This window comes from Poromitra crassiceps (assembly GCF_964638095.1).
Source record: "Poromitra crassiceps genome assembly, chromosome: 17".
Lineage (NCBI taxonomy): Eukaryota > Metazoa > Chordata > Actinopteri > Beryciformes > Melamphaidae > Poromitra > Poromitra crassiceps.
Genome location: NC_139635.1, coordinates 4904757 through 4929673, shown reverse-complemented (window position 1 = coordinate 4929673; position 24917 = coordinate 4904757). Strand labels below are relative to the sequence as shown.

General features: G+C 48.8%; 1 protein-coding gene across 1 annotated transcript; it reads left to right on the top strand.

Annotated features, from left to right (window-relative positions):
* Window positions 1–694: 694 nt before the first annotated feature.
* Window positions 695–24871, top strand: LOC310792016 (CD48 antigen-like; the record flags this gene model as incomplete). The annotated part of the gene is made up of 4 exons (XM_083653698.1): window positions 695–779; window positions 2970–3098; window positions 17423–17586; window positions 24773–24871. Exons 1-4 carry the CDS (start codon window positions 701–703, stop codon window positions 24869–24871), a joined length of 471 nt encoding a protein of 156 aa, XP_083509824.1. The 5' UTR covers window positions 695–700.
* Window positions 24872–24917: the final 46 nt, after the last annotated feature.

Sequence of the window (24917 nt, the reverse complement as noted above, 5' to 3'; positions counted from 1 at the left end):
TTCCCTGTTGCTGCTGCAGCCAGACTGAAGTCCTACGGCAGTAAAGCAGCAGGTAGCCTACTGTAGGACTCAGACCAGAGATGAGGTGGTCTACACAGCATGACTTCATTCAATAGTTAAACATTGTAAAGGACAATAACTCACTGGAAAATAGAATAACAGAAAACATTTGAGCATAATACAATGGAACAGAACATAAAAGAGTAGACGCCTAAAAACCTTTTAAGAAATTATTTGTATTAGAATATCTTGAAATATCTCCTATGAGTTTAGATGAGTTCACTTTTCCAATGCAAGTCACCCTGTTTAATGTCACTAGGTAAAAAGGTTTTAACCCTGAATAAGTGTTTCAGTATCAAGGAGGAACAATGGTCATGCTACAGTAACAAGCCATTTTTAGGATCACTAAAGGACAACTGATGGAACTGTTCCTCCATTTATGTCACAACAGGCCGACGAAGACAAATATCAGAATACAGTCAAAACATCAAGACATGCCTTTAAGTCTCAAAGCAGGTTGGATGTTTAGCTGAAGCGTTGCTGCTCCGCCCCCTCTGACACTGCCAAAACACACACTCACATTTAAAATGTCACAGCTTACAATCTTTTTGTCTTTGCAGAAACACTCTATGGAAAACTAGGGGGCAGTGTTGTCCTCAAGCCAGACTTGTCCTCTGTGACTGGCTCCATTACTGCCGTAATGTGGGACTATGGATCTGACATCGCCATGCAGTGGAATGGGCCGAATCAGCCGATATATTCCTACCGTCAATTCACAGGTAAACTGAGACACAGGGTGATTTAAGCTCAGATTGAACAGGGGGAGGGAGGGACAAGTTGTTCTCTCAGATGTATGCTGAATGGTGCTGTGGTTTTTATGCCTGCACCGGTGATGGCCATGGCTGGATGCATTATGTTTTCAGGTTGTACGTACGTCTGTCTGTATGTACATCCGTTCCTTGCTCGTTAATGCAATATCTCAGGAACGCCTTGACAGAATTTCTTCCAATTTGGCTCAAACATCCTCTTGGAATCAAGGGGGAACTGAGTGGATTTTGGTGGTCAAAGTTCAAGGTCACTGTGACCTCACGTCCATCCGTTCCATCAACGAAGGGGGGGGGGGGGGGTTAGGTAAAAGCGGCCATAGCTAGGGATAGGAAAGTTGTAGAGAGCCTTGATTCGAGGGGTGGGTAGGAGAAGTGGCTAGGGCCTAGTCACTCCTCCTCCCACCACTGTGGGTGTGGGTGGTGGGAGGAGGAGTGACTAGGCCCTAGCCACTTCTCCTATCCCCTCGAATCAAGGGTCTCTACAACTTTCCTATCCCTAGCTATGGCCCCTTTTTTTTGAGGGAAGGGGTGGGGGGCTAGGGAAAAGGGGCCATAGAGTACTGATGATGTATTTTTGTAGACTTACCACAAATCACTGCACTTCCTGGTTTGTAGGTGTAAAAGGCAATGAGATTTTTGCATGGGGATTTCGGTTGAATGCATGAAAAAAGTTCAATCATGAGAGACTAGTAAGAAGGTTCAAATACACTTTAATGAAACAGACATTTTAAGGTTTGGCATATGACTTCATGACTCCACTCCTCCTGAGATGGCGAGAGGAGGGCATCAGCAGTGCATAAATTAGAAAATTCCCCCATAGGGAATTCTTTAGGAGTCATGACGTTGGTGGTGGCAGGGGAGGAGGTGGGGCGAAACAAGTGCTTCAAGGCAATCACAGCAACTGTGGTGACAAAAGTAGGAAAAGTAGGCTATGAATGAAAAGGGGCATGAATAACAAAGTATGGTGTGATGTGGATGAGCAGGGCATTGGCTGCAGAGGTAGCCTTCATGATTGAAATGAGTCTAATCTAAACCTTTGTTGATGCTTGACTCACGGTGAACGTGAGCTCACACCTCCGTTCACACCAGACACTCTCCTTTCCTCAGTGCCGGGCTCGGAGCTGCTCCACCGGCCTCCTCCATTTACTTCATGCATGGCAGCTTCAAGCTTCACGCATTAGTGTCCGTTCACACAGGACGCTGAAGCAACGCTCAACCTAAGCTCAACCTACGCTGAACCCACAAGTTTCATTTGTTAACAGGCGAAGCCGTTCACACCAGCCACACGCATGTCACACTTATGGCATGCTCGTCTTGCTCACGCCTTGCTCACGCGATCGTTCAGGATTCAGTCCTATTTTCCAAGCGTGGCGCGTGCGTGGATGGTGTGAACAGCTTCGCCTGTTAACAACGACGCCTAAATGAAACTTCTGGGTTCAGCGTAGGTTGAGCTTAGGTTGAGCGTTGCTTCGGCGTATAGTGTGAACGACCAATTACACTTGGAAAATAGGACTGAATTCTAAACAATTGCATGAGCAAGGCTTGAGCAAGGCACGCGCGCGGCTGATGTGAACAGCTTCGCCTGTTTTTCTAAATGTAAGTAAGTAAGTAAAACTTTATTTATAGCACCCTTCCCAGCACGAATGCACAGAGTGCTTTACACATTAAAGCAGCAACACAAAAATATAAGTGCAGGAATAATACAGAAAAAGGCAAAAACATAAAAACATACACAGAGCATGAAACTTGTGGGTTCAGTGTAGGTTGAGCGTTGATTCGGCGTATGGTGTGAACTTCACATCTGTGGTTAAGAAAAGTGTATGAAACTGTGAAGTTTGTGTTCAGCAAGATAATCTTTACAAATAAGGACCACTTTTATGACCTTTGATGCATAAATGCATTTTTTAAGAAAATACTTCAAAAGTCATGAAAGTACTACTAATTTGTTGTGAACATTTTCTTGTGGGAAAAGCGATCTAGGTCAATACTGCACCAATTTCAAAAACTTCTGCTCACATGACTTAGTTATACATAAACAAATATGAAAATATGGATGTATGATGCAGGTTGAAAAATACAGAAATTCTCCTTTAAGAACTCTGTTGAGAAGCTACCCCTAACTATGTTATTGCATATTTGAAGATCGTGGTGACCTGAACACTTCAACTGGAGAGCTGAGGATCAGAGGATTGACCAGAGGAGACAGTGGATTGTACACAGCACAGATCAACAACGTCAACGTGGACAGACAGATTCAACTCAAAGTCATCTGTAAGTGTTTTATTTTTTTAAGTGGGTGATGTTATCTTGTGTCTTGTTTTCCCCTGAATTCACCAGTGGGTTTTAACCAAGAGCAAAGGTGAAATTTCCATAGGAACAACAATTTTAACAGCAAAAATCGTGGATGTCAGCCAACATTAGGCCTACTGTCTTTCAGAGGGTGTAGCAGGTTCACTTTTAAAGATAGTGTAGAAAACTGGTATCATATGAAACTAAAAGACCTAAGGCAGGGATTCTCCAACTTAAGAATGCCATGGCCCAATTTGAAATCTGAAAATCTTCCGGGGCCCACCTGACCGTTTAATCACAACTCTGATCAGCACACACGACTAAGATGCTGTATTTCATTAACAGAGCATGTGAACTTGGTCATAAGGGAAATTGAGGCAAAATACCCAAAAGCCAGATTTCCAAACATTTTGTCTCCCTTACTCATCAAAAATATTTGCATGCATAACACATTTGTTGAAACAAAATGTGTTGAGGAACAACAGAAGAAATCAATCCACAAGCTATTAATGCTATTGTAACGATCCCACAAAGCAGTCGAAGAGTCAGGATCTTGTCACCGCACTTTATTGTGGTCGCTATTCCGGGGACTACTGTCAGCCGTAGTCCACGCCACCAAACCCCACAACCACACACCCAAACCCTCCTAGCTTCTCCTGGCTTCTCACACACACAGCCATCTCCTTCAGGCTCCACACATCAACAACCTCGAGCTGTTCCCCTCTCGTTCACATCTCCCCTCCCCCAGCCAATCACAGGTGAACCCCTCTCTCCCACCACACCCACTGGCTGGTATGCTGCCTTTACGTAACCCCGTAAATCCCCACAGACATGTCAACCCCAGACTAACGTGACAACCAGACAAACCCATGCTTACTTACAAAACCCACATCGCTACACTCCTCCGGCATTAACCCCTCCCGTTCCCCTGGAGACACGAGCACCGCTCCCCTGACCGTAACAACGTTCTCTTCACCCCGGCTGCTCACCTTCTAGCCAGCCTGTGTCCCTCCTCTGTCCTCCACAGTCTCAGTGCAGTTCCTGGCCAAATGCCCAGGGCTCTTACACGACCAGCAGAGTCTCACCTGCCTCTGTTCCTCGACAGCCTCCCGACACTCCCTGGCCAGATGCCCAAATGATCCATATGACCAGCAGACACCCGGGCGCCCCCAGAAACGTCCAATAAAAATTCACCAAAATTATGCAAAATCATATTTTTCCAAACTTAGTGGTGTAGTATAACCAGCAGGAGGCAATTGACGTGTGACATGATTTTGGTGACACTACATTGTATGAGAGTGAAGTTATTGAATGATTTCCCCAATAAAAATTCGCCAGAATTATGCAAAATCATATTTTTCCAAACTTAGTGGTGTAGTATAACCAGCAGGAGGTCACTGCTGTGTGACATGATTTTGGTGAAGCTACACTGTACAACAGTGAATTTATTGAATATTTTTGTAATCTGTGTTGTACTTTGTATATGGTCCCTAAGCACTCGCCTCACCGCCCGCAGAACATAGAGACCAATGTTATTTGTCCAGCTCGGAGGATCGCTCATTTAGGTGAAAATGAGGTTGTAGCTCGTTGTCTACCTTACTAAGATGAGAAAGAGGCATCGTGTGTGCAGAAGAAGGGGTCCACCCGCTATGCCGACCACCCGCTATGCCGACCACCCGCAATGCCGACCTTAGGTTTAGGCGTGGGGGTGGGAGAGGTTAGGTTTTTGGGTTAGGGTCTGGGGGAGGTTAGGTTTAGCTTAGGCATGGCATGGGGGGAGGTTAGGTTTGGCGTGGGGGCTGGGAGAGGTTAGGCTTTGGGTTAGGGTCTGGGGGAGGTTAGGTTTAGTTTAGGCATGGGGGGAGGTTAGGTTTGGCGTGGGGGCTGGGAGAGGTTAGCTCCACCGACACGCTGCACGCCGCCTCGCTCAGCTGGTTCTGCTTGTGGGCTATCGGCATTGCGACCTGTCGGCACTGCGGCCTGTCGGCACATAGACGCGGCACCCAGTACAAATGCTTTGTTTATGAGCTACTGATCCGGGAAGTGCAAATCCGTTAATATATTTCCAACTTTACCGAAGTAAATGAGGCTTGTAGACTGTACCCCCCTCCTCTAATGCCCGGATGTAAATAAACCAGGCATGTGTTAGTGAGAGTGGACCATTGGCTGTAACGTTAGTTGTCAAAGGAGCGGAAAGGGAGATGGCAATTCAAACCAGCGCATTTCGGCATTATTTTGATCCAGTAAATGAAAATATGGTTGTGTGTAGGCTGTGTCAGATAAAACGCATATAACGTTAACAACTGGACAGGTGTCCTGGCGTCCACAGGCATGTGGATGCCAGGATAGCAGGACCTGGTGGGGAGCGTACCTATGTTCCCCGGGTCCTATATTCCCCGGGTCCTATGTTCCCCGTTTTTGTGGGACCGGGGAACATACAACCCTTCCTAACCTCCCCCAGACCCTAACCCAAAACCTAACCTCTCCCACCCCTCACGCCTAAACCTAAGGTCGGCATTGCGGGTGGTCGGCATAGCGGATAGACACTCCAAGTGTTACGGAGAGTGTTAAAAACGGGGAACATAGGACCCGGGGAACATAGGACCCGGGGAACATAGGGATGACCCCACCTGGTGCTATAGCATAGCCAGACAAGCTAACGTGTTAGCCACACAAGATAACGCAGCCCATATGACAATGTATGACTGCGCAAGAGGCTTCTAATCAAACTTTGTTGAACGCAAAGGCTTCCTCCAGTTAAATGGACTATATTTAGCCTGAACACACGCCACTGCGCTAGGGTGAGTTGTAGTTTTCCCGATGTGCAATGTTCATAAGCAGTGCAAGATGTTGTGAATATTGACGATTATGAAGAATGTAATTAACGGTTTCAAGTGGCTCTTAAATACACGCAATATATCCTTTGGTTAACTTAGTAGAACTTCAATCTGGAGGTGGTTTTCCCTCAGTTCTGTCATTTTTTTATGAATGAGCTGAGATCCCCGTCTTCCCGTGGCGTACCCTTTTAAACAGCCGTCGATTCGGGGCTGATACTACCTCCATTGTAGGAACGAAAGGCGTAACAAAATGACTCACTATTCCGTCCCTGTGACTTTTACACAGGAGCCGAGGCGTAATAATCCCACAATGATCTCGGCTTTCACAGGCTGTGTAAAAGGGACTAAAGATGCACCGCGTTGGTTTGTGATCCGACAATAAACGCAAAGAAGAAGATTTAAGGTGTGGCCAAACTGATCAGTCAGAAAATGGCTAGAATTATAAAATGGATAGATTTTTTTTTTTTTTTTTACCTTTATTTATACAGGGAGGGCTCTTGAGAGAGAGCTCTCATTTACAAGGGCGCCTTGTTACAACAAAACACATACAGGAAAAACAAAGTTGCAGACAGACAAGACAAGATTAAGTACTGTACTGTACTTAAGTACATTAACTAAAACATGCGCACTCCTCGCGCGTGGTGCTCTCGATGTGCGCTTTGAAGGACTCTAGGGGGATGAAGAGTTCCAGTTTTAAAGTATCCTGGAGTCTGTTCCATTTATTAGGGGCAAAGAAGGAAAATGCCGTCTTTCCGAGTTCAGTCCTCACACGTGGAATGAGCAATTGTCAAGTCAAGTCAAGTTTATTTATATAGCCCTAATTCACAAGCATGTCTCAGAGGGCTTCACAGAAAGTATGTCTAGCTGATTCTAGCTGACACAACAGTAACAAGAATATACAGAATAAAGATAACATTTGAACAATTGATAATATAGAAAATATAGAAATGAAGAGAGAGCAGAGGAGAGAGCAGGAGAAGGGAGAAGAGCAGGGGGAATGTGAGAGAGTGATGGGGTGAGGAGGGAATGGGAGATGTTGGAGGGTATAGGACAGGGGTAGGCAACCCAAAATGTTGAAAGAGCCATATTGGACCAAAAAAACAAAAAACAAATCTGTCTGGAGCCGCAAAAAATTAAAAGCCTTATATAAGCCTTATAATGAAGGCAACACATGCTGTAAGTGTCTATATCAGCTATATTAGCCTACTATCAAAATGATAAGTAGGCTACAAATACATAATGAGCATTCATGATTAAATGTTTATTTTCCCTGCAGCGCATCCTGGAGAGAATGACGCACCACTTGACTACTCTGCTGTACGATGGTGCTTTAACTTTAACTTCCATTATAATATTAATGTATTATGTTTCGTTGCATTGATGAAATTATATAAATACAATACAGAAATCAGATTTTTGATGTCATTTTAATTTAGGATTCCAAAAAACAACAACAACTTTCTGTGCAATTATCCTGTGCAATTATTATCCTGTGCAATTATCCTGTGCAATTGTGCAATGCAGCAGCACCCTCTTCTCTTTTGACAGCACAATACAGCCATCCTTGGACCTGAGCAACAAAACACATATCCCTATGTGTCATTCCAAATATATAGGCTACTGACAAAAATCAGAAATCACTTTATAAAAACAGCCACTTTGTTACTAAATATGTGCCTATGACAGGATTGTGTTATATCCTATATATCCTCCCCGCGTGTTTGGCCTTTCAGTGGTATTAATTCAATCAGTTCTTCTTGCGGCCCATCAGAGTTCACATACCTGCATAACAGCGCTGTCTGTTCAATATCGATCACATCACACGACTCATCACAGGCAATTGAGTATGCTGGAGCTGAATTAATGTCCTTGATTTGCTGATTGGTGATGTTGCCTGCCATTTTAATGGTCCTTTCCTTCACTGTCTTTGCGGAGAGAGGCATGTCTTTAATCTTCTGTATGATCTCGGTTTTGTTTTTGAAGTCCGAAAATAGGTGCTCTGATATTTTAATGAATGAATCCTTCAGGTAGTCACCATCTGTGAACGGTTTTACTTCGTTTCGAACTCAAGCTCTCACTAGTGCCTACAACGCTGCGACGCAGCCCTATGGAAGACTGTCATTTTGCTCCAAAATTACTTTTCATTCAAACCGACCAGCCACCCGTAGGTGGCGTGGTACCCCCTGGGGCTGACACGGATCCACGTGACTACGTCACGTCCTGTCAGCCCAGGGATAATCACTTACGCTTTCTTCCAGCCGCTGAGAAGACGTGTTTTCTAAAAGCTCCGCGGTTAACTCTGAGTTAGCTCTCTTACATAGCTTTAGATACTAGGCTCGTTCCGGCTGATTTGCCCACCTCAAGAGGTTTGCGTGGACGGGATAAAGCAGGCTTCGGGGACCCGTTCCTGTACCCTTCACCAGCGGCGTCGGAAACAAGTCATCTAAAAAGCTAAGAGTATCTTCCTTAGTTAACTGTTTATTGCTACCGCCGTGTAGTTCTGCTGCTACCGCCGTGTAGTGGTTATTGCTGCCGCTGTGTAGCTTTGCTTCGCTCCCCTGGCTGGGGCAGCGCTATCGTTTGAGGGCCGACTTTGGTCCGCGCTCAAAACTGTTAGGCTAGGATGCATACGTGCTGTTAGCTTACAGTGTAGCACTAGAACAGTAGGTTAGCCAGCCTGGTTCTTGCGGATAAGCTAGCGTGCACCCGTGTCGTTAGCGTCCGTTTGCTTGTTTTAGGCGCCAGCTATATTGTCAGAGCGCGCACGTTACTCCAGGAGTAACGTTAAATAGATAGTTAGCGAGTTGCTCAGTGCAGCTAGCTTGGACTAGCTTGTAGCACTCCAGCTATCTGGCTGCGTCCCCAGACAGGGTAACGACTACCTCTGTTTAGGGCGCGCGGTAAGCGAGAGTAGTAGCTAGAAGCCATGCTCTTCAGTTAGCTAGATAGCTAGCTTGCTACCCGTGCAGCCAGTATCTAGTGTTGTAGCACTCCAGCTGCTTACCGTTGCAGGCTATTGCTTACACGGTAACCCCGTTATTCCTGTTAGCAGAGAGAGGGGGGAACAGCTAGGTGCTGTGTTAGCTGTGAGGCTACGCTGGCCGGTTACGACCGGCACAATGAAATGATGTGTGCACTGCCTAAGGGCATGAGCACGATGCACAGGCGTTGTTGGGACCTACATACTGCTTGTAGTGTAGATTTTGCTGGCGTCGGCCCCTAAGGGGGCACTCTGAGATTAGCTGAGCGAGTATGCTAGCTAAAAGTTGTGTTGACTTCTCTCAGTTCTTACGCCATCTTAGCCAGCTTGCTTGTCTGCTAAGTGTTGCGTGCAAATAGCATCTACTAGATTTTAACTCCCTCTGAGGAGTTTCTTCTGAGATTGACTAGCTTCGCGGGCCGCTGGCCTCTGCCTGCAGTCACGCTTGCTTCCCCGTGTTACTCAGGGTAGAGACTCGCTGCACCGGCTTGTGCGCAGGCTTGTGTTAGCGCACGCTTGTCTCTCAGTGTTTACGCTAGCTTAGCTAGTGGCTTGTTCACACCTGTTCTCGCGGGTTAACAGGTTGTGGGTATTGCCTCCCCTTCGGGCTGGGCTATGGCCGCTTACGTCACCGTTGCACGCGCACGTTCGCTAGCCTCTGGGTTGCTTACTGTCTAGCCTGTGCTCTTGCTAGCCTGCTAGCCTGCTTAAACGGTACTCCCGCTAAACAGGGTGCGGCCCGCGGGAGCTTGCTATTAGTGATTAGCTTCCGGCTTTCTCTTGCTACTAGCAGGGAAAGTCAGCGAGGGGATGGGCTGTGTGTATCACTGCATTGGCCGAGTATGAACCGGCACGTTAAGTGCGTGTTCTGCCTTGGGCATGAGCACGCTGCACAGGCGCCTTGAACCCTCGGTCTTGCAGCTGCTGGGCTATCTTCACGAGCGAGCCCTCCAAGGGAGCAGTTAGTGGGGCGACGCCCAGGGCCGCAGCTAAGCTCTGGAGAGCTGACCAAGGTCCGCTCTCAAAAAAGTGTGAAAGCTAGCTTGCATACGTGCAGATAGCATTAGTACTGTTTAGCACAGAACTATAGTATGGTTGCAGATAGCTGGCGTGCACCCGTGCAGTTAGTATCTGTGTGCTAAGTACATTGGGCGCGAGCTACCTCCGCTACAGTAGGTGTACCTCCGCTACAGTAGACGTACCGCCCCGTGCTGGCGCTACGCGTCCAGCAGGGGTTACAGCTCGCCAAGGTCTGGGCTCAGTGCCAGCCTTTGGCTTTGGCTTTGGCAAGTGCAGGGAGCCTGGCAGGGGGCACAGCGCACCTTGGTCCATGGCCACGGCCTGGCCTCGGTTGGCAGCGCTCAGGTCAAGCCCACCGGTTGGCTCACCAAGGCTGGGCTCAGTTCCAGCCTGCGGCTTGTAGCTTTAGACCCACCGTCCTCGGTGCCCAAGGCCCGAGTTCGGTCGGGAGCTCGCCCAGGGTCTCATACCCATCATCAAGGCTCGCCTTGGTCCATGGCTACGGCCTGGCTTCGGCTAGAGGCTCCTAGGACAGCCCACCATCAATGGCACCGACGGCCCATTGCTGGTCGGGAGCTCGCCTGGGGGCCGCACTGTCGGACAAGTCCACGTGCGGCCGGTCTCGAAAAAGAACGTTACCTCCGCAGTCCCCCCAGCCTGCGAAAGCCCGACGGCAGGGGGGGGGGGGGGGGGGGGGGGGTACTTCGATACAACAGCACGTCAGTAGGCGTAGCTTGCGTAAGAAGTTCTCCCCCAGCATGCACAGCTTCTACGGAACTGACCATGCGGCGGGGGGGCGTAGCCTTTCATTGCCCCCACACCCACGTTCGACGGGACCCCCGATCCGGCCGTGGAGGGGGAGGCCATGGACATACTCCACAAGGAGGTTATTCGTTTCTCGCCAGAGGGGCGATTCGCTCGGTTCCCAAGGCAGATGTGCGCTTGGGTTTTCTACCACAGGTACTTATCGTGCCCAAGAAGGACGGCTCCATGCGTCCTAAATTGGACCTTCGGCATCTCAACAAGACGCTGAGGAAGTCCCGTTCCGAATGCTCTCTTCCCCGCCTGTTCAACGAGTTGAGACAGGGGGATTTCTTACTTCCGAGGATCTGAAAGGTGCGTTCTTCCATGTCCACGTGGTCAGGAGACACAGGAAATACCTGAGGTTCTCCTTCCTGGGGAAGGCTTACGAGTTCTGTGTCTTGCCATTCGGCATGTCTTTGAGCCCACGAACTCTCACAGTGTGCGTGGAGACAGCCTTGGCTCCCCTCCGCGCGAGGGGGATCCGCGTCTTTCTATATATCGACGACGTTCGCTTAGCGGCCGACTCAAGGGTCCGTGCCACGGAACATACCAAGGTGGTGACCGATCACCGGCAAACCTTAGGGTGTTTCGTGAACTGGCAGAAGAGTTGCCTCGTCCCAGCGCAGGCGGCGACCTTCCTGGGGCTCGAGCTAGACTTCCTGCGAGCCTTTCGCCAGAGCGACAGGCTCGCACGGTTCGGGCAGCAAGCCAAGGACGTTAGGTCTGTGCCCTCGGTGTCAGTGCATCAGTGCACAGTGATGTTGGGCCGGATGGCCTCAGCACTGCATGTGCTCCCGCTGGGGAGGCTACACATGCTCCCGTGGTCCAAATATGGTTCTCAGGTTTCGCCTGGACTCGGCCGGGGACCGTCATCGCAGGGTTCCTCTGACAGGTCAGGCCTGGCAGGCGCTGGCCATATGGGCGGACCCCCGTTACCTCTCGAGAGGTACTCGGTGGGGCCCTGTCCCGCTCAGGATGGTGATTCGCACAGATGCCTCCCTCTGGGGAGGGGGTGCGATTTGCAGGCATTTTTCGGCGAACGGCCGGTGGGAGGCTCAGGAGCTTCGCCACATAAACGTGCTAGAGCTGAAGGCGATTCACCAGACTCTGCTTCAGGACAAGCCCACCATCAATGGCGCCGTTGGCCCATTGTTGGTTGGGAGCTCTCTTGGGGACTGCACTGCCGGACAAGTCCGCGTGCGGCCAGACTCGAAAGAGAACGTTGCCTCCGCAGTCCCCCCAGCCTGCGGTGGTAACACTTCCAGCGGCTCACACATGGGCACCATGTGCTGATTCGCTCGGACAATGGGGCAGCGATCGCCCACCTGAACAAACAGGGCGGTGTGCGGTCGGGGGCGCTGAACCATAGCGGGGATTCACCTGTGGGTGTATCCCCGTCTCCTTTCAGTGTCAGTGGTCTATCTGCCGGGACGGCAGAGTTACGACCGGCCTGCTGTCTCGAGGCAATCCCCGTTATACGGAGTGGTGCCTTCACCCTCGGGTGATGGAACAGGTTTGGGCCAGGTTTGGGCGCGCCTGCGTCGATCTCTTGCATCGCGCCGCGCGACACACTGCCCACTGTGGTTCTCGATCCAGGAGGACAGCCCCGTTAGGTCATGACGCGCTGAAAGCGCACGTGTGGCCGAGGGAGGGGCTCTATGCGTTTCCCCCGACCCCCCTGATCCGTCAGGTGTTGGACAGGGTGAGGGAACAGCGCCTCCGGCTCGTTTTAGTCTGTTTTGGCCCAGGCAGACATGGTTTGCGGACTTGGTCTCCCTGGCGCAAGATCCGCCCTGGGCGTTGCCGGTACGGGCCGATCTCCTATCCCAGGCGGAGGGGGAGGTGTTCCACCCCTCCCCAGGCAGGTGGAAGCTAGCGGTCTGGCTCCTGAACGGGACCAGTTGCTAGCACAGGGCTTGCCCGACAATGTGGTGCTAGGGCTGCTTCGACCCGCACTCAGTACGCGTACAAGTGGCGGGTTTTTTCGCGATGGTGCACAAGTAAGGGTGTGGATCCAGTGAACTGCAGCGTGCGCCCAGTTCTCTGTTTCCCTCAAAGCTTGCTTGACGCGGGCCAGTCCCCGCAGTCGCTTAAGGTGTACGTAGCCGCGATTTCGGCTTGCCACATGGGGATTGAAGGGACCCCCGTGGGGGTGTGCCCTTTTTTGTCTCGCGCTTCATGAAGGGGGCGCGTAAACTGCGCCCGCCGTTGCGGTGCGTTTTTCCCAAATGGGACCTGGTTACGGTGCTGGACGGGCTAACGGGTCATCCGTTTGAGCCCTTGGACTCCGCCGATTTAAAGGTTCTGTCCTTAAAGGCCGCGCTGCTGCTGGCCTTATCGTCAGGAAAGAGAGTCGGTGACCTGATTGCCCTCTCGGTGCAGCAGGCCTGTATGGTTTTTGGGGACGATGGGCGCAGGGTTACGTTGCGACCTAACCTGGCGTACCAGCCCAAGAATATTAATGCCAGCTATAGGTCTATGGTTATAGACTTATCGGCATTCTGTCCCCCGCCGTTCAGTTCGGGTGAGGAGAGACCTTTGCACATGCTGTGCCCCGTAAGGGCGCTCTCGGCCTATGTGGCCAGGACGCGTTCATTACGCATTACAGATCAGCTGTTGGTTTGCTTTGGGCAAAGGGCCCAGGGCGGACCCCTTTCCAAGGATCGCTTATCACACTGGATACTGGAGGCGATCGCGTTGGCATACTCTGCCGTGGGCAAGGTTCCCCCGGAGGGTATCAAGGCGCATTCGACGCGAGGTGTTGTGACATCCTCTGCGTTGTTGCGTGGTGTGTCGGTGGAGGACATGTGTGCCGCGGCCTCATGGTCCTCTCATCACACTTTTGTCAGGTACTACAGTCTCGACGTGTCCGGTTCGCAGTTCGCGCACGCGGTGCTGTCGGTGGCAAGAAAGTAGTATCGTTGCCACTCTAATATGTCATTCGGTTAGGCATAAACGTTGCCATATGGCCGTGGTTCACCGGTGCCTTTCGGGTCGCCATGTGGGTGCTCCCGGCAGCAAGGTCGGTTGAATTGAGGCACTAGTGAGAGCTTGAGTTCGAAACAAAGTAAAACGTTAGGGTTGTGCTACAACCCAGGTTTTACGAGTGAGAACGAGAGCTCTCACTACCCAGCCTTGCTGTGTCGATGCGTCACGGGGTGCGTCGGATCTCAGCGGGCTGGAAGAAATTAGAGTGATTATCCCTGGGCTGACAGGACGTGACGTAGTCACGTGGATCCGTGTCAGCCCCAGGGGGTACCACGCCACCTACGGGTGGCTGGTCGGTTTTAATGAAAAGTAATTTTGGAGCAAAATGACAGTCTTCCATAGGGCTGCGTCGCAGCGTTGTAGGCACTAGTGAGAGCTCTCGTTCTCACTCGTAAAACCTGGGTTGTAGCACAACCCTAACGTTTTCCGCGCTTTATTATCTCCCGGGTTGCAACAAAACTAGCAGCAGTAGTGGAGTTTGGAGATGCAATCCACTTCTTAAATCTATCTTTGCGCTCCTCGAATTTCTCCAGAAGTAATGCAATCGCACTTTTTCTCTCACTCCCAACTGGGTACTCGGCTGCAAATGTAGCGTGCCTTCCCTGGAAATGTCTTTCCACGTTACTCTTTTTGTTATTTGACAACTTCTCATTACAAAGCAAACATGCAGGCAATCCTTCCGCATTGGCAATGAAAGCAAATGATTCGGTCCAAGAACTGTTGAATCCTCTGTTCTCCTCGGCTATCTTTCTCTTTTTCCCTTTGGGATCCATGGCATGACACACCCGCTGGTTTGTTTGTAACATGCGCCTTCCTCCGCCGAGCTGAAAGAAACGTGTGTCGTAGGCTATGACGTAAATCTTCATTGACGGAAATGTTGAAATTTTTATTATACACATATATATTACACATGAATATTTATTATACACATTTTTACAGCATTGGATAATAATTATATTAAAACAAAAAATATATTCACACCATTTTTTTCCACATTTTCATATTTTTGAAAAAGCTCCAGGGAGCCACTAGGGCGGCGCTAAAGAGCCGCATGCGGCTCTAGAGCCGCGGGTTGCCGACCCCTGGTATAGGAGGTGGGGAAGGAGCAAGAGGAGAGAGCAGGAGAGGGGAAGGGGGGGAGCAGGAGAGGGGAAAGCAGGAGAGTGGAGGAGGGAGGGAGAGCGGGGGGATGTGAGGGAGGAGAGGGGGGAGGTGGGGAGAAAATAGGAAATGTGGAGGAGGGGAGAACAGAGGAGGAGAGATGAGGGTGCAGGGGAGGGAGAGCCAGGGTAGAGGTAGGGTCTAGGGTTGGGGGAGGGGAGGGAGTAGGATACGGGCCCGGATTAGGGCGAGGGTGAAGAGAAAATGGGAAATGTGGAGGAGGAGAGAACAGAGAAGGAGAGGTGGGAGGGTGCAGGGGAGGGAGAGCAGGGGGAATGTGAGAGGGAGGAGAGGACAGAGAGGAGGAGAGAACAGAGAAGGAGAGGTGGGAGGGTGCAGGGGAAGGAGAGCAGGGGGAATGTGAGAGAGGGGAGAGGACAGAGAGGAGGAGAGAACAGAGAAGGAGAGGTGGGAGGGTGCAGGGGAGGGAGTGCAGGGGGAATGTGAGAGGGAGGAGGTGGGGAGAAAATGGGAAATGTGGAGAAGGAGGAGCAATCTGATATGAGACCGTGAGCGGGTATGATGACTTGCATTGTTATTAGTAAGAATTGAAGACAGATAAAGGTGTCCATTGCATGTACAAGTAACCTACTTGTACAGCAGGTGGCGGTAAGCGCCTTGAAGGTGTCAGTGACCCGCCTATAAACCGACAGAAGAATAAATCTGGCGTTAGCTAGCTGTTAGCTCTGTGCGCTACGTTACTTATGTGGCAATAAAACACCACTGAATGACTAGATTGATGTAGTGGTCGGCCAGTTCGAGTCATGCTGTTTCCATGAAGCCCACCGGCTTTGATATCTGTTGGCTAGTTGTTGATATTTATAACAGTAAAATAACATTAAGTTATAGAGCTCAGCCATTTCCACTCTGAGAACACATCCTTGACTCTGATTGGTTAAAGGGACGGCGACTATCCGTCCATCCGATACATCCATGCAGAAAAAGTTCAGCCCTCTTGAACTTTTCTGTCCATCAAAACGTATGCAAATTTGCTGGATACGTAGCTTCATCAGTGCTGGACAGACAGACGGACAACTGTCTTTAAAATGAATGGAAGTGAACAGAGAAATGAATGCAGACGGACAGACACCACGGATCAGTGTGGCCACCCCCTTAGGTACACTTGCCCAGTGGACGAGCTGTATACTATTAAACTATGGTTGGACTTTTGTGATGTACAAGAGGTAAATATGGGTTTGTGTAGTGTTTTCTATTCTGTGACTAACTTAACATATAATAAGAATGCAAAGTGTGTGTGTGTGTGTGTGTGTGTGTGTGTGTGTGTGTGTGTGTGTGTGTGTGTGTGTGTGTGTGTGTGTGTGTGAGTGAGAGAGTGTGAGCAAAATAGTGTTTACCCACAGCTCTGCCATTTTACATGCGATCAGGCTGAATCTTTCAGGAAGTGTAAAGAGCACCGTTAGGGTGACCTAACAGAGACACATTTTTGAAGTCAAACAAACTCGTATTTACTTCTTAAGGTCATAAAAGTCCAGACCATATATATAACTGCTCACACTGTAAAGAAATAGCAGTCCACTTCATCTTTTGGTACAGATGTGTTCACATGCGTTCTGTCCCCGGGCACGCCTGGACCGTTCCGCAGACCACCTTTTTCATTGGATGTGGGAACAGAACGCAATGTTCACACTAATCAAACGAACCAGAGTTTGGGGTCATACTGGGGTCAAGTGTGCTTGGAAACAGAGCTGTGCAGAGACCCTTAGAGGGGCAGGGGCTCAAAAGTTTAAAAGGGGTACAACACGGGCACGGGGCGGTTTCACTGTTGCTGACCCGCCAGTCAGTCGGAGCTCGCCAGCTACGCAGTGGGCAGGATGGCGAAGGCATGACCCGCCCATCTCTGCCTCTGATTGGCGCAGGAGACAAGGCGAGACGCAGGATCGATAGCCAAACGAATGTGATTGGATCAACAATGTTTGACGCTAGGCCAATCAGAGGCAGAGAAGGGCGGGTCATGACTTCGCCATCCTGGGAAAAACATATTGCACACGTCACAGAGACGCAGACGATTAGCCTACTTAACTTCCGGTTGAAAGGTCAACATAAACTGTCCAGACATTTTATTGATTGATAAATTGTTATTTATTGTTATAAGTTCTTCTTGCCTTCACTGTAAAAAATAAATAAAAATAAAAATAAATTCCCCTCCCAAAAAAGGGCACTTTTGGCATCAGGGGAAAACGGGCAGGTGCTCGGGCACCTCTAGCACCCCCCCTCTGCACGTGCCTGCTCGGAAACAGGCCTGGGTCCCTGATGTCAAACCACTGTATTGCTTTAACATTTGGTTGTGCCCAAATCCCCCCCTCATGTCACATAATGTTGCAAGTTTGTTCATGTCAAGTGCACATTAGGCTTATGTGGAAAAACAGTCTGTGAGTCTCACTGTCTGTCTCTCTTTATAGCTGTCTGCATTGAGACAGAGAAATCAAGAAAAAGAGTGCATGTGATTGATCCTGACTGCAACGGCCTTTTTCTCTTCTTCTCTCCATCAACAACAGCTCCTGTCTCTAAACCCACCATCTCTACAAGCTGTGAACCTGATTTGTCCTCCTGTGTTCTCTGGTGTAACGCAATCATCACCGATGCTGAACCAGTCAGTTACACCTGGTGGAAAGACGACACGAAGAAGATTGAGTCACCCAGAGAGCAAATCATTACAAAGGTACAGTAGTGACAAAGTGTTGGTCCAACTCTCTTCCTGTCCATGTGTGAGTTAGTTAATGTCCACTTGTAATATCAGGGGACTAAACAATGCATGTTTACAGGAATAAACAGAATGATTTGTTCAGCTTGCTTCACATATTCATTTTCGTGGTGATCCTATGTTAGTGAGAATGGAAGTGGAAAAAGTCTGGTTGACTTTAACCACCACTCTATTTGTGAGAAATGAGTGGTACCAATTAATCAAATGTGGATTAAAACTAACAAAAAATCCAAGGCTTTCATAACAATAGGAGTTAAAGCCACAGGACGATAATCACCATGTTCCTTAGGACACGTTTTCTTCTTTGGAAGAGGTGTTATATGTGAAGTCTTCCACTTTGTAGGAATTATATGAGTGTCCATGGAACACTGAAGAATAGGCTGCCACACGGGTGCAAGCTGAGCTGCAAAGGTTTTCAGAATAAAGGCACTGAGATGATCTGGTCCTGTGGCTTTCCTCTGATTCAAATGTCTAAAAGTGTTCCTCACCTGCTCAACAGAAACATCAATTATATCAGACTGCACAGCTAGGACTGAGCTGATGATATTTCCAGCATGATCTGAATTGTTCCCTTCATCAAACCTAGCAAAGAAACTGTTCAACTGATTTGCAAAGTCGGCAGGGCCGATTCTAGGGGGGGGCAGGGGTGGGCTATGCCCACCCAAAAGTTTATCTTGCCCACCCCAAAAAAAAAAAAAAATCTCTCTTTTTGAATTCCAGGCGACCGCACTTAGGGTCGCGACCCGAAAGTTGGAGACCACTGGGTTAGTTAGTTTAGGGCACCTAACAGTAGTTATAGCTTTAATTTGATTTGAGAAATAAGCTCATCCAATGAAAAGAAATATTATGGAGTTGATCATTTTAAACTGGATGAAGTATTTTTATTTATTTTTAGGGTAAGTCAATCTGCTTTCAAAGTAGTTTTCTTTGTCACTTTTCAGTTTGAGTTTGAATAAGACTAAACGTCTTGGAAATATAGCAAAAGTTTTGTAAATAGTTAGTTTGTACAGTTTGCTAATAGTTTTGACAATAATAATGTAAACATTGGCCTGTCACCTGAGTGAAAGTTCCTACTTACAGTTTGGTGACCCAAAACAGAATGGTGACTCCTACTGGAACAATTTGGTTCAGTGTTTATGCCTGTGTTGCTGTCTGTTGTAGTGTAAAACGACTACAGGGAGAGCAGGTGGTTACATGAAAGTGAGTGAGAAAAGGAGAAGATACTGAATCATGACATCACAACAGTATAATCCTAATGTTAATTTAAAATTAAATATTCTTGGATGAAAGTCCAAAAAACGTAAAATTTTCTTCGGCGCTGCCCTTGCAGGCAGCACCGAGAGTCCATTCCTACCTAAAAGTACTTCCAGCGCCACTGAATATAATGCAATTTAATCCCCATCCCCGAACTGACAACCTCTGGCAACCTACCGCCAAAGTTGCCCTCTACCAGCCCACCCTAGTGTGGCAGTCTAGATACGGGCCTGAAAGTCGGCCTCAGTATCTGCCACCAATGCTTTCCGGGTGGTTGACAGTCCAGTCATGCTTTTCATGGTGTCTCATAACTGTTTGGTATTTTTGCTTTAAAAAAACGTTTGTAGTTGTAGCTTATGTGCCCTCTTTGCATCTCGCAGTTTCCCCTTTAAATATTTCTCTATATGCTTTACTTCTCCTATGTCCTTGTTCCTGAAGGCAATTTTCCTCAAATGTATAATGTTTTACATTGTTATGTACATCTTGTTATTTGGATATATTTGTATCTCCTTGGTTGGTATCACTGACTGTACACAAAAGTCAAGTCAAGTCAAGTCAAGTTTATTTATATAGCCCTAATTCACAAGCATGTCTCAGAGGGCTTCACAGAAAGTATGTCTAGCTAATTCTAGCTGACACAACAGTAACAAGAATATACAGAATAAAGATAACATTTGAACAAATTGATAATATAGAAAAATAGAAATGAAGAGAGAGCAGAGGAGAGAGCAGGAGAAGGGAGAAGAGCAGGGGGAATGTGAGAGAGTGATGGGGTGGGGAGGGAATGGGAGATGTTGGAGGGTATAGGAGGTGGGGAAGGAGCAAGAGGAGAAAGCAGGAGAGAGGAAAGGGGGGGGTGGGGGGGAAGAGCAGGGGGATTAGGGCGAGGGTGGGGAGAAAATGGGAAATGTGGAGGAGGAGAGAACAGAGGAGGAGAGGTGGGAGGGTGCAGGGGAGGGAGAGCAGGGGGAATGTGAGAGGGAGGAGGTGGGGAGAAAATGGGAAATGTGGAGGAGGAGAGAACAGAGAAGGAGAGGTGGGAGGGTGCAGGGGAGGGAGGGCCAGGGTAGAGGTAGGGTCTAGGGTTGGGGGAGTGGAGGGAGTAGGATACGGGCCCGGAGTAGGGCGAGGGTGGGGAGAAAATGGGAAATGTGGAGGAGAAGAGAACAGAGAAGGAGAGGTGGGAGGGTGCAGGGGAGGGAGAGCAGGGGGGATGTGAGAGAGGGGAGAGTAGGAAGTGGCAGGGATTCGGGAAAATAGGGGAGAAGAGGAGAAGGAGAAGGAGCAGAGGAGGGGAGAAGGAGGAGAGAGCAGGAGAAGAGAGGGGGGGGCGGTGGGATGTGGGGGAGGAAAGAGCATGGAAAGAGAGGAGGTGGGGGGGGATTGGGAAATGTGGGAGAGGGGAGAACAGGAAGGGGGAAGAAGGGAAGGAGCGGGGGAAGGGGGAAAGAGAAAGAGAGGGGGGGGGGAGAAGATCAGACAACTGACTACTCTAAACATTAACCAGAGCTAACTGGGACATGCACACAGACACACACATGCACACAGACACACGCATGCACACAGACACACATGCACACAGACACACATGCACACAGACACACATGCACACAGACACACGCAAGCACACAGTCATGCACACAGACACACACATGCACACAGACACACACATGCACACAGACACACATGCACACAGACACACATGCACACAGACACACGCAAGCACACAGACATGCACACAGACACACACATGCACACAGACACACACATGCACACAGACATGCACACAGACACACACATGCACACAGACACACATGCACACAGACACACATGCACACAGACACACGCAAGCACACAGTCATGCACACAGACACACACATGCACACAGACACACACATGCACACAGACACACACATGCACACATGCACACAGACACACATGCACACAGACACACGCAAGCACACAGTCATGCACACAGACACACACATGCACACAGACACACACATGCACACAGACACACATGCACACAGACACACATGCATACAGACACACATGCACACAGACACACATGCACACAGGCACACGCAAGCAGACAGTCATGCACACAGACACACACATGCACACAGACACACACATGCACACAGACACACACATGCACACAGACACACATGCACACAGACACACGCAAGCACACAGACATGCACACAGACACACACATGCACATAGACACACACATGCACACACAGCCTAATCTGGCCTATCCTACTCTGCTCTAGTCTAATCTTTGCCTGAACACTAACAGGTCAGCCTTAGGCTGTAGCTAATCTATCGCCTACCTAAGCTGTTCTAAACCAACCGGCAGCCCTCGACCAGTGATGAAGAGCAGTCTATGTAGCCTGTTGTTACTGTAGATCAGCAGTCACATAGTACAGTCAAAGCATGCCTTCTATATACTGTCAGGTGACCAGACTCTGATTATTTTTCTCTCTGGTTTGTTGCTCTTCAGTTTATAAGTTGATACAAGATGGACCACATTATGAGTTAGCTATTGGTGGTCTTATCGTTGACACATATGCTCCCTCCATGTTTCCAAAGCATCTATTCAAAAGTTTATTCTTCCTTGTTTCACCATTCACATACTGCTTAAAGTCGAGCTGGACCCAAAAATGATTTTTCTTTTCTTTTAGTTCAAATACCTGGGTATGCAGTGCACCTATTTAATAATGTATGCCAAACAAATCACAACAATCTAATTTCTTTAGTTTTTCACACTTTTTCACATCAAAAGTTCATTTTTCAAGATTTCATTGATAACAGTAATGTACAGTTTGCTGACGTCACCTAGTACTATCAAATTTCTACCCCATATCAACCAATCATATCACGACATGCAGCTGTCAATCAAATCTTCATTTCAGGATAATTTTCTCTTCCAAATGAAGTAGAAAATGGCACCTAGTGCCTGTCATCTGGCAGAATTCCTACCCCATGAACTAACTACTAACTTGGCCAATTGTTAGAAACATGAACAAAAAACAAACACTATAATCTCTAAGAATGCAAAGAAATGTTACTGGCTCGTTAAAACGCGCATTCCAGGCTTCTCACTCCACTGAGACAGCTCTTCTTGCTGTCACAGAGGCCCTTCACACTGCTAAGGCCTCATCCCTCTCCTCTGTTCTTGTCCTCCTTGACCTGTCTGCTGCCTTCGATACAGTCAACCACCAAATCCTTCTTTCCACTCTGTCTGACCTCGGCATTTCAGGTTCTGCACTCTCCTGGTTTGCTTCCTACCTCTCGAACCGCTCATACCAGGTCTCATGGAGAGGGTCCCTCTCCAGATCCTGTCCGCTTACCACCGGTGTCCCCCAGGGCTCAGTCCTGGGCCCCTTACTTTTCCTTCTCTATATCAGATCTCTTGCCTATGTGATCTCTTCTCATGGCTTTTCTTATCACTGCTATGCTGATGACACCCAGCTTTTCCTTTCCTTCCCCCCCTCCGACACTCAAATCGAGGCTCGCATCTCTGCATGCCTCAAAGACATTGGCAACTGAATGTCTGCCCACCACCTCAAGCTCAACCTTGGTAAGACAGAGCTACTCTTCCTCCCAGGGAAAGCCTGCCCTCTCGCAGATCTCTCCATCTCCATTGACAACACCACTGTACTTCCCTCACAAACAGCTAAGAACCTTGGGGTGATCCTTGACAACCAGCTGTCTTGCTCAGCCAACATCCGCAAAATCCGTCCCTTTCTCACAAGAGAAGCGACTCAACTCCTGGTCCAGTCTCTTGTCATCTCCCGCCTGGACTACTGCAACGTCCTCCTGGCCGGGCTACCTGCCACCGACATCCGACCGCTTCAGCTCATTCAGAACGCTGCAGCCCGTCTGGTTTTCAACCAACCCAAATTCTCTCACGTCACTCCCCTCTTCCAGGAGCTCCACTGGCTTCCCATCTCGGCCCGCATCAAATTCAAGTCACTGGTACTGGCCTACAGGGCTGCACACCAAACAGCTCCCCTGTACCTGCAATCTATGGTCAGGTTCCAAACCTCTCAGCGCTCCCTTCGCTCCTCCACCAGTGCTGGTCGCCTCGCCCCTCCTTCGCTACGGGGGCTCAAAAGTCGCTCATCCCGATCTCGACTCTTCTCGTCCCTGGCACCTCAATGGTGGAACGAGCTTCCACCTTCGGTCAGGACGGCTGAATCACTGCCGATCTTTCGGAAAAGACTAAAGACTCACCTTTTCAGGCTCCATCTGGGCCCTTCTTGATCTAACTTCGTTCTCTCTCTCTCTTTCTTTAAAAAAACTAAAAAAAACTAACCTAAACTTGTACCACTAACCTAAACTTGTACCACTGTTCCTTCAGAAGTTGTAGTTGTCATAGACTGTACTCCATACTTGATTGCTCTATTGCTGACAAAAATGTGTTATTGTAAGTCGCTTTGGATAAAAGCGTCTGCCAAATGACGTAATGTATGTAAATGTAATGAATATTATTTACATTTATAACGATAATGGCACGCGCCTCCGAGCCTGACAGCCTCCCTTGCTGTCAGGGGTCGTCTCTCGGAGATTCCAGGCGGGCAGGCAGCACCTATGCATCGGATTGTCCGCTCGCTCCGCGGATCCCACTGGCGTAGCACGACAACACGCTGAATCCCACCCGATTTGGGGGTGGAACACGCCAGGATTGGCCGATGCCAAAGCCAGTCGACAGAATTGTCAAATCAAATCATCGACACCGTATATGGTCCGCCTCTCAATTTGTTTTCAGTCTGAAACGGACTCAGATGCACGTGACGAACGGGTTCACCTCGACTTTAAATCCTGGCATTGTTATGTCCAGTTTGCATTGGTTCATGTCTCCAACGACAATTGCTGGGGCTCTGGATGTTGTTGCTGCAGCGTGTTCAACAGTAGCTGCTGCTCGCGTCGCGTTGCCACTGGGAGGTGTGTAGACAACAAACAGCAGCACGCATCCAAATTCCCTCTGCAAATAGAAGGCTCTCAAAGTCAGGTACAAGATCTCAACGTCTTTATCACAAAACCTGCTGTTCACGGTGTACTGACGGCACCACTGATCGTTAATATATATACACAGATCCTGCCGCCCCTGCTTTTCAGGAGCTGATTTCTCTGTCTGCTTTCACCAAAGTGAAGCAGTCTATTTTACAGGCGGAGTCCGGTATTGCAGAGTTTCCGTGTAGCATAGCAATGATGCCTCCCGAAAATCTGAACAGTACCCCGTATGAGCGCAGATCTCGTCCATTTTGTTGTTTATTGACCGCAGGTTTGTGAGGATCACAGATGGAAGTGGTGGCCTTGTGTGCCTTGCTCTTCCTCATTTCTTTCGACTCTGGTGGGATGTGGATAGGAGCCCTGGTGTCAGCATGGACCACAGTCCCGTGCAGTCAGTCCCCTGAGTTGCAGAATATCTTGCTTCAAGCAAGGTTTCTCTGCTGTATACGAGCGCATGCAGGGCGAATACCCCCTACTCGACAGTCTCGGTCCACACGCCAATCCATATTCCAGCGTGTCTGTTGCACTTGCAACCACAGTCCCCATACCAGAAGACAAATAATCCACCACTTGTACATAAACATATTAGACGACATTCAACATAAAACAAAGAGAGAAACAGAACGCCTGTACACAGTTCACAGCCATGCCGCGCACCAGAAGTCAAACCTTTACCTTTCTTGATGCTTTAAGCTGCTGGAGTGTCCTTGAGCAAGACACTGAACTCCTTCCAGCTCCAGGGAACTGCTCTGCAGCTGAGCCTCAGATCTACTTTAATCAAAGGGTGAAGACATCAAGTGAGCAGTATCAAAATTAAACTGTGATTGGTTTGTGAACTTTGAGCTAATTCTATTTCACTGATTTATAGGTGGATTTGAACTATACAGAGTTCAGCTGTAAGGTGGAGAACCCAGTCAGTGAGGAGGTCAGCCAACCCATCAGCAACCCCCTGATCCCCAGTGAGTGACCTCACTTTAACAACACATACATGTTACATCTCTAAGATTTCAGTT